General features: G+C 42.4%; 1 protein-coding gene across 4 annotated transcripts in view; it reads left to right on the forward strand.

Moving 5' to 3' along the window:
* Positions 1 to 6: 6 nt before the first annotated feature.
* VRK2 (vaccinia related kinase 2) overlaps positions 7 to 10,289 on the forward strand; it is a 71,850-nt gene continuing 61,567 nt past the window's right edge. For 2 of the 4 annotated variants that reach the window (XM_006016736.3, XM_006016738.2), the window contains exons 1-2: positions 7 to 112; positions 1,838 to 1,972. In XM_006016736.3, the coding sequence (XP_006016798.1) occupies positions 1,843 to 1,972 (130 nt within the window). In that variant the 5' untranslated portion in view covers positions 7 to 112; positions 1,838 to 1,842. Of the gene's footprint in view, positions 113 to 1,287; positions 1,344 to 1,836; positions 1,973 to 10,289 lie in introns of those variants that run through there. The other 2 variants (XM_025192031.1, XM_006016739.3) reach the window with 2 other exon arrangements.

A 10,289-nucleotide genomic window follows, 5' to 3' on the forward strand; every position in this document is an offset into this window, starting at 1 on the left:
CGAGGAGGGGCCTTCAGCCCCGCCGTGATACCGAGCGTGTCTGGCTCCTGGAGGGGTGTCTTCACTGTTGCCTCTTCATTAGCTCAGCGGTGCCAAGAAGCCCCGAGGCCGGGTGAGACGCCCCCAGGGGCAGGGCTTCTTTCTCAAGCCTTTCTGTACTAGGGCCCATGTGTGAACCCCGCTGCCCCGCAGGCTGTGTGGGGCAGCCCCTGGCAGCCTGGCACTCTGCAAGGGGCAGCCCAGGGTTTCCCACGCTCACCTCCTCTAAAGGAGCCTCTTTTTTTAAAGTCTGGCCCCCTGTTTCGAGAGGGTGTTTGCCCCCCTTTTTCATGCAGTCTGGCGGGCTGCCCCACGGGTTGAGGAAGGCCGGGCGAGATGACCTCCGGAGGGGCAGCCCTCTTCTCCAGCACAGCTGTTCGTCATTGTTGGCAGAGATGTCGGGGCGCGGAAAGTTTTCTCGCGGAAAATTTCCCAAAACGGAACATTTTCCAGCGTGTGATTTTTTTTCCGTGGGCAGTTTTCCGTTTCTTGAAATTCGCTGTTTCATAAAATTGCTTAGTAACAGTGAATGGGTGCCTAATACAATTATTAGGCAAACTCATTGGCAGCAATGAGCGGGTGCCTAATACAATATTCGCCAAGCTTGGCAGTTTCGAAGTTGTAATGCATGTTTTCCAGGTGATTATCCCTAGAGAGAGTACAAAAATGTTTTGTTGATTTGTAAGCAGGAGGGGAAATACACTCACATAATCGTCCAAACCCAAAATCAAGTTATGAATTCATCTGATAGTCTGTGCAGGTCAAATCAAAACCAAAGCACAGCATATCATGGGCAGTGCTTTGGGTGTGCTAAAATTAGTGTGTTGACAGTTTTCAGTGCCTTCGGGTTTTTTCCTTAAATTTAAACAAAAAATGTAAGGGAAGTACATGCTATTGTGTATTGTCTTTACATTTTTACAAGTATTCCAATCACAATAATTTATTTCCACGTGAAGCTTGCGATTTGTTTAAATATCGCATTTAAACCACATTAAGTGTGCTGTATTTAATTTTTTTCCTAAATAAACATTTCGGTTCAAATATTTGTGGCTATTGGGACCTACAGTTAACATGAGGTACTCTTTTAGTTTTGTGTACTAAATATAAACCAAATAAACATGCTAAATCAGATCACACGCTATTTAGGGCATTGGAAAATTTTCTAATTCAAACTTTTCCGGAAAACCCACATCTCTGGTGTTTGGCGGTGGAAGGGACCTTACAGATCATCGGGTCCAGCCCCCCCTGCACTTGGGCAGGAAAGACTGCTGGGGTTTCTCAACCTGTGGGTTGCAACCCCAAAGGTGAGTCGCAAGAATATATGAAAGGGTGGCAAGCAAGCTTTAAAAACGGATCAGCAAGCTTTAAAGGAGAAAAACGTGGGGAACTGCGGGTTTCCCTTTGTAGGCTAGCAGAGTTCCAGCCTGCGAGGGGCTGCTTGGGGCTCCCCCTGCCTCACATACACCCTTGTCCCACACACTGGGGGCTGGGGTAGCTTGGCAACCAGGCTATGGACTAAAGCCTTTTATTTCCATTGTCTGACCAGCTGAACTTGAAGTACAGGCCCTCATTCTCCTTTTCCTTGCCTCCTGTTATTGAGAATTTCAATTCAAAGAGAAGACAAGATGCTGCCATTTGGATCTAGTGGCATTTAATGCCTTCTTTGCACAGAGATAAGTGACTACATAGATGCATGGTAATGGAGAATAGGAACCAAACTGCATTAGGTTTTCTGTTTTGCATAAAAGGCATTGAAAGTTTTCATTTACTTTTACATTTCATTTTCTTTTCTTTCAAGGTGTGATGCCACCGAAAGGGAAAAATAAGCTACCTGTTCCCCTTCCAGAAGGAATGGTATTGAAAGACACTGAAGGGAAAGTGTGGAGACTGGGCACTATGATTGGTCAAGGAGGATTTGGCTTGATCTACTTAGGTAACGTGTTTGTAGTATTTTGTGGATAAGATATTTTGTTAATGTGTTAGCAGTACTTTTACTTTATCTGTATTAACAATTTCCTTTTTATCACTACTGATCATTGGTGCTCATGTGATTTATGAATGCATTTCATCATCTTCACAACACAACTGCTAAGAAGTTTTGTGATGGAACTACAATATTCTTAACTGAACTTTTTCAGGGTGGTAGTGCTCAAACCTTTGGCCTCTTAGGCTGGATAAGTGGCATAGGCCGGTCCTGTGATTTGAATCCAGCTGTGGAGTGACCCTGTGCACTGATGCATCTGGCATGTAGGGATACGTCATCTGGTCTGGGGGATTTCCCATGGGTTTGGACATTTCGGGGCAGGGGGAGCTGTGGCAGCATCAGTTGCTGCAACTCTGGAAGCAATTACCACTACCATCACTCTTCTGCCGCCTAATTTCTATACTGATGGAGAGCCCCGTGGAGTAGGTGACAGCTCTGCAGATTTGGCCTGCAGGCTGGAGGTTGAAAATCAGTGGTTCAGAGTATGGTTGGCATATGCTATATAGAAAAAAAGCATTTACCTTAGCCATATTTGAGTCAGTAGTTATTTAAATGCTTCTTGGTGCTGTGCAGTGTCATGAGTGGTGACACTGATTCAGTCAGTGGCATTCTTTCCCTTGAGTTAGTACTGGTTCGGTGCTACTGTGGGCTTTGGAGGTACCATCCATAAGCTGAGACATAAAATCACGATACAAGATTTTTGGTCACTTCAGAACTGTTGTTGGTTTTCTCCACTAGAAGTAGTGCTAACTTTGGCACCATATATGAATTAAAACCATGAACTTCCTTGCATTTTCAATTGGAAGTGGTATTCTTTACTGAACCTGTTGCTATACACTCTTCAACAGAAGCTGCTTTTCGCTCCTGAGGTAGTTATTCTTCAGAAGGCTGTAAATGATTCTGATATACATATAAAACTGTTGTTGCTGTCTATAAAAGATTTATATTCTGTTTTCAAAGCAGCATTATAGACTTTTTCTGCACTGCACATTTGCAGTATACACATGAAAACTAGTTCACAATGATCTGTCAGGGACTAAATTGAGCTTGTACTGAGACTTCAGGATTAATTTTATACTGCTTAGCAAGAACGATGTAGTCCATCACCCCTAAAGGCAAAGATTCTCTATTTCATTTTTTTTAAGTTAGATAGTGGAATGTTAGATACTATTTCCAGATTCTTGGTATTAATATTTAAAACCTTGCTGATCAAATACATAGACCAACTGCACATTGAACATAAAAGCTTAAAAGGTACAGCTGATTTTTTTTCTCTCCCTTTTGTACGTGTTGTCATGGAAAGTATAATTGCACTTTTTTGGCATCCGTTCTTTCTTTGTTTCGGGTAGTGTCATTTCTTTATTTTCTATTTTCCCTTCTGTTTGTTTTTTTTAGCCTGTCTATTATGATGCCTTGTTTGTACCGAATGCTTTGTCAGAGGATAATCTCCTAATATGTTGGATGATAGCAGAAGCTTTCATTTTGGTATGGTTTTTCAGACAACTGTTACAAGACAACTTTTCATTAGAATGAATATTGTATAGCAAATGGTTTACTTCTCAGTTCTCTTGTTTATTAACTGCAAGTAGACCCCTGTCTACTTGCACCTGCCTGCATTGGTAGACCCCTGCACCTGTCTGGAGCTACACCAAACTTGGTGGGGCTTCAGGCAGGCAGAGTACTTGGCCCACTTCATGGAGTCTGGGTGAACAAACTTATATTTCCGTGGAAGTGTTAATTCATGGGGTTCTAAAAATAAGCATCCAAATGAATGAATGGAACAGAGGTCCTCCTGCATTTCTCTGTCAGGTAATATTGTCCATGCTTTGCTGGTCAGAAACACCTGTTATTGAATGAAACTCTTCCATGAATAGGCGATGAGTGCACAATGGCAGTAACCCGTGTTTTTACTTCTTGGAGACTGGTCTTGCATATGGTCAGATGTTGTTAAAAGAATGCTATAGAAGCCTACGTTGCTTACTGTCAGCAACAGGAAGAGTTGCCAATATTGCTTCTGCATCCTGAAATCCTTGACTTCAGGGACAAAGTGAGTACATTTTTTGAACAAACTGAAAAGAAGGATTGTGGACAAAGCAGCAATTAACTACTCTAATGTGCTCTGTCATGGAAATTGTGTCTTCTATTTCATTGCATACATAGAGAAGAGTAAGAAGGCTTCATTGGCAACCAATCTACCATTGCTTCTGATTGTTCTCCACACATTTATATAGCCATTCATTTAAATAATATGGAGACGGAGACAACTAATATGAGCTTGACAACAATCCCAGTAATGCTTAGTTCAATCCATGTGAAGACAGCCAGAGTTTCATTCCAGGATTTTGCTTCATTCTATGTTCCACTATAAATGAAGTAGCGTGCAAACCATTTTTTTTGTTTTTTTAAATTCTACACTGTCCAATAACATTCTCTCCTAATATTCATCTCTCTTAATATCTTTTTGTCAGATACTTTATCAACATCTGTTGCCCAAGGTCAAAAAGGAAAGGGAAAAAAAAAACCTTGCTGCCATATCTCTTTCTTGTTCTATTCTGTAGTGTTCTATTCATAGCCTTCCTTGGGTGAGATCAATAGCCAAGGCCCCTCAGAAATGAGCAGTCACAGAAAAGGCGAAGGGCAGAGCAGTTATGATATTTAAATTTTTTTCTTTTGATGTACATGATACCTTTTATGACCTTCCCTGCAATATCAGTCAGTTGCCTTGGAGAGATACTATGCCTAAAGCATATATGGGAAGCATAAGAAAATAGACCTTAGCATGAGCAATGGAATGAAGTCAAGGTGCCACCAGAGATTGCTGTTCAAGGATTATTTGTAGGGAGGGGGTGGAAAAAGGAAGTAATGGAAGGGGAAATAGAAACTCTCAGAGGGCTCCCGTAGAGAAAAGAAACTGATACATGGGACTTGGGTGTAATGCAACAATGAAAGAAGAATCCAGGGGGGAGTAATTCAACTGAATTAAAAAATGTGCCTGAGAGCCATGAAGAGGATGGCTCTGTGGTACTTCCTGTTGCAGTAAAATCATACAAAAAACTTGTAAGTCACACAGAGATCATTATGTTTCATACAGATTTGGTTAGTTTTCTGCCTGATCACACAGACCACCAAGATAACTTCATCTGTCATAATGTTTATTATTTTGAATCTTGGCAAACTGAAGCAGAAAGCAGCCAGTGAACTAACAGAGAATCAGATTGCAGTCCAGGGTCTTCACATAAGCAGCTGGATGTTCCTCCTGGGAGGTCTGCAGTGTAACAGAAGAAATACAGCTGTTGTTCCTGCTAGGATTCTTACTGCCATCCTTCTAATGGTGGCTAGGATTGATTTTAGTCCCCTTACCCCTTTCAAAAGGGAGACTAAATGCTTGACATAGCTCTGCACTGAAAGCCTGGTTCCCCTTGTGACACAGAAATGGGAGAAAGGCATGTAGTGAAGTTGTGGCTAAAGTAGGCAATGGGCCAGACTTGCCAGTGAGAATGGACCCTGCAGGGGTATGAAACAAGGAAGTTGATTTCTTATGTTCACATGCTCATCTCTACAGGGAAGCATACTGATGTATGTGGATTAAACCTCATTTAGGTGTTCTTGTTGCTGAGAGAGGTCCTTTTTCAATCTTTGAGACAGAGTTGTCTTAATATACATGTTGGTTTATGTGACAGAGTGACTGCTAAACTTGCAATAAGGTGATAATCCAGAGGGAATCCTAGAGAACTGAACAAAATGTGATGCTGAGCAGGAGACATTAGGCTTGAATGTCTGCAAAATATGAACAGTGTAGCTCTTTATAAAAAAATAAAAGTTAACTTTACTGGCTGTATCTTTTAATAAGTATTTTTACAGCAGTGGTGTAAAGTTTTTGATGTGCATTGTTATAGCTTAATTCCCCATTAAGTGTTCCATACTCCATTAAGCTGTAACAATGTGCTTGAGAAATTTTATGCTACTTCTGCAAATATATTTACTAAAGAGCTTTTCTTAGAGGGTTCTCTTCACTAAATCAAACCTGCTGAAAGCTATTTAATGTCACAGAACTAGGGTTTGGCGGTGTAAGTAACTTTTTAAAGAAGGCAACACCTAAACTTTTCTATGTATACAAGTTTCTGGTCTCTGATTTTTATGTTCCTCCTTTCTAAAATATCTTTTAATACAGACATTTTCTTTGTTTTTTGGGGTTTTTTTTAAGTCTGTGCCTTTTCATCGATTTCTTGGGGCTTGCCTACGCCTCCTTATGTTTCAATTCTTGGATTTCCAGAGCAATTCTAAGTAGCATACAAGCAGTACAGTTCCTACCTTTGTTCCAGGAAGTGTAGTTTTCACTACTGTTTAAACTAGCTTAAACCTCTTCAGGAATATTATATGGCTTGTGCCATGGGGAGAATTCTGTGGCCTTTGAGCCAGACCTACTGATGCTGCTCCATGTTAGTTTTCTTCTTTGACCTGCAATTTACCAGTGGCTTGCCATGGCATAGCTTGGACAGAATCATACTAGTCCTTTGACAAGGGCAAGAAAAAGAAACATGACCAGGATTTCCATGATCCACTGACTGTTTTATTGCCCTGTGGGGATTGGTAGAAGTACATAAGAATTTAGAATGGTGTGACTTAAAGAGAGTACCAGACACTCATTTATCTCCCTGATCACAGATAATGATTAATATGGGACTTGATATTAATCATTCTCTAGTCTTACTGCAAGGACTCCATTAATGCACAACTTGAGCTGAAAATTTAAACATAAAAAGGTCACAAGTGCTCAGTTAAAGTTCTAAAACCCAATGTTAAATGTCACCATCCACATATAAGTTTGACATTTCCTTTCCTTCATTCCCAGTGATTATACTTTGACTTGAAGTGTTCAGTAGTCCTGAAGTCCAACTCTTTGCCCAAAGGCAGGATACCCTATTCCTAAACAATCCCAGGTAAATTCCTGACCAGCCTCTTCTTTAAAAAATCCAATGAAGAAATTCCACAGTCTCCCTAAGCAGCTTGTCCAGTTGTCCTTTAGGAAGTTTCTCTTGAGAGTCAACCTAATCTGCTTTGCTGTAGTTTAAACCATCATCCTTGCGACCTCCTTTCTGTGGCAGTTCTTCTTTCATACATTTAAAAATGGCTATCTTGTCTTCTCCCCCCCCCCCCCCCTTTATCTCCCCTTTTACGGTTTTCTTGGCCCCCCCCCCCCCCCCCGACTTAATCTCCCTTTTTCCAGACTAAACATGTCTAGTTCCTTCAACTTTTCCTTATGTAGCTTGTATTTCAACCCTTATATTGTCTCCCTCATTCACCTTTTTAAAATGCAGATTCCAGAACTACACATAGTACTCCAGCTAAGGCTTAACCAGCACTGAGTCAAGTTACAGAATGGCTTATCTTGTTTAGCAATACTTCTCTTAACATAGCCACAAATTACATTTGGGGCGGTTTGTGACAGCTTCACATTACTGCCTTATGATGAGATTGTGATCACTATAATCCTCAGATCTTTCTTAGCAGTGCTGCTGCCTAGTGAATTATAACCCATTCTGTATGTGCATATTCAGTTTTTCTTTCCTTAGTTAGCACTTTATATTTGTCTTTGAGTTTCATTCTGCTGTCCATAGCACGTCTAGGATCCTTTTGAATCCTAATCCTCATAAAATATTTGCAAGATCTTCCAATTTAGTATAGTCTGCAAACCAGATGAATAAACACTCAATTTATGAACTCAAGTCACCAGTAAAACTGCTAAACAGCACCAGACCGAGAACAGGCAATGTGAAACTTTACTTGAGACCTTCTCCCATTCTGACATTGGTCCATTTACAGTTAGCCTTTGCTTGTAGTTAATCGGCCAATTAGATATCCATATAAAAAATTCTTTGTAATCCACCCTTCAGTTTACTTTTGAGAATGTCATGTGGGACTCTATCAAAAGCCTTAATACATTTCCTTCACCCACCGAACTAGTTACCTTGTCAGAGAAAGCAATCATGTTTGTTTGGCATGATTTGTTCATGCCAAAACTATATTGGCTGCTGGTGATCACCCCTTTAATTTACCAAGGTATGTACAAGTTGATTGTTTAACTATGCCTCATTAATTTAAAAAAAATCTCTTGTAGCATTACAACATATGATGACAGCGAAAGCTTAGCGACTTCTGGACCATTTCTTGTTGGTGGCTTGGAGAAAAGGAGGTCAGATGTTAAGTCAGAGTGCCTGTGTGTGGGCACACACGCGCACATGCTTGCATGTGTATGTATGCATGTCCCCTAAGATATGGGAAGTTTTTTAAGCCCAAACTGCTTCCCATATCATAGAAAACTAGGGTTGTGAGGGACCTCTGGAGGTCATCTAGTCCAATCCCCTGCTCAAAGCAGGACCATCCCCAGCTAGATAATCTCGGCCAAAGCTTTGTCTAGCCAGGTCTTAAAAACCTCCAAGGATGGAGAGTCAGCAACCTCTCTGGATAACCTGTTCCAATGTTTTACTACCCTCCTAGTGAGAGAATTCTTCCTAATATCTAACCTAAACTTCCCTTGCTGCAACTTGAGACAATTGCTCCTTGTTCTGCCACCACTGAGAACAGTCTAGCTCCTTTTGAATCCCCCTTCAGGTAGTTGAAGGCTGCTATTAAATCCCCCCTCGGGCTTTTCTTCTCCAAACTAAATAATCCCAATTCCCTTAGCCTCACCTCAGAAGTCATATCCCCCAGCCCCCTCACCATTTTTGTTGCCCTCTGCTGGACTCTCTCCAACTTGGCCACATCCTTTCTGCAGTGGGGGACCCAAGACTGAACACAGTACTCCAGATGTGGCCTCACCAGTGCTGAATAATCGCTTCCCTTGCCCTGCTGGCAACATACCTATCAATGCAGCCCAGTATGCCGTTAGCTTCCTTTGTAACAAGGGCACACTGTTGGCTCATGCTTAGCTTATTTTTCACTGTAACTCCCAGGTCCTTTTCTCCAGAGCTGCTGACCAGCCAGTCAGCCCCCAGCCTATATTGGTGCATGGAATTTTTCTCTACACTTGTCCTTGTTGAACCTCATGAAAGTTCTTCTAGCCCAATCCTCCAATTTGTCTGGGTCACTCTGAATCCTAGCCCTACCCTTCAGCATATCTACTACTCCCCCCAGCTTGGTGTCATCTGCAGACTTGCTGAGGGTGCACTCCATCCCATCTTCCAGGTCATGGATGAAGACATTAAATAGAACCAGCCCCAGCACTGACTCTGGGGCAATCCACTGGCTGCCAACTAGACATTGAGCCATTGATTACTACACTCTAAGCCCGATGCTTCAGCCAATTTTCTATCTACCTTACAGTCCATTCATCCAGCCCATACTTCCTTAGCTTGCCTACGAGAATGCTGTGGGAGACCATATCAAAAGCCTTGCTAAAATCAAGGTATACCACATCCACTGGTCTCCCCAGGTCCACAGAGCCAGTCACCTCATCATAGAAGGCATTGGTCAGGCATGACTTGTCCTTGGTGAATCAATGCTGAGTGTTCCTAGTCACTGTCTTCTCTTCCAAGTGCTTAGAAATCGATTCCTTGAAGATCTGCTCCATGATTTTTCCAGGGACTGATTCAAGGCTGACTGGTCTGTAGTTCCCTGGATCCTCCTCCTTCCCTTTCTTAAATACAGGCACTATGTTTGCCCTTCTCCAGTCATCTGGGGCCTCTCCTGATAATCATGAGTTTTCAAAGATTATGGCCAGTGGCTCTGCAATCTCATCAGCCAAATCCTTCAGCCCCGTCAGGTGCATCCTGTCTGGTCCCATGGACTTGTATATGTCCAGCTTTTCTAAATAGTCCCTAACCTGTTATTTCACCACTGTTGGCTTCTCACCTCCTCCTCAAACTGTGCTGCCAGGTGCAGTTGTCTGAGAGCTGACCTTGCCTGTGAAGACTGAAGTGAAAATGACATTGAGCACTTCATTCTTTTTTCCTAAAAGCACAATAGGGTATTTGTACATGACACAGGGATTTAGTTGTCCCTAAATTGAGGCAGTGTTTTGTTTTTTTTTAAAAACACTGCTACAGTTTAGGGTGAAGTAAACACTCATGTCATGTACACCCATGTCAGAGCCCGATCCTTATCTGCCTCTGCAGCGGTGGGGAGGGGAGAGCAAGTTGCTGGTGGGCAGAGCAGTCCCTGAGCTACAGGTGGGGGCTGGTGCTTCCCTGTGCAGCAACGGCGGCACCTGCCTGCAGGCACGTGAGGGCACCACAACTGCGGGGGGGAGCACTGGGCCCGCCGCGGC

The sequence above is a fragment of the Alligator sinensis genome, unplaced genomic scaffold (assembly GCF_000455745.1).
Source record: "Alligator sinensis unplaced genomic scaffold, ASM45574v1 scaffold219_1, whole genome shotgun sequence".
Taxonomy (NCBI): Eukaryota; Metazoa; Chordata; order Crocodylia; family Alligatoridae; genus Alligator; species Alligator sinensis.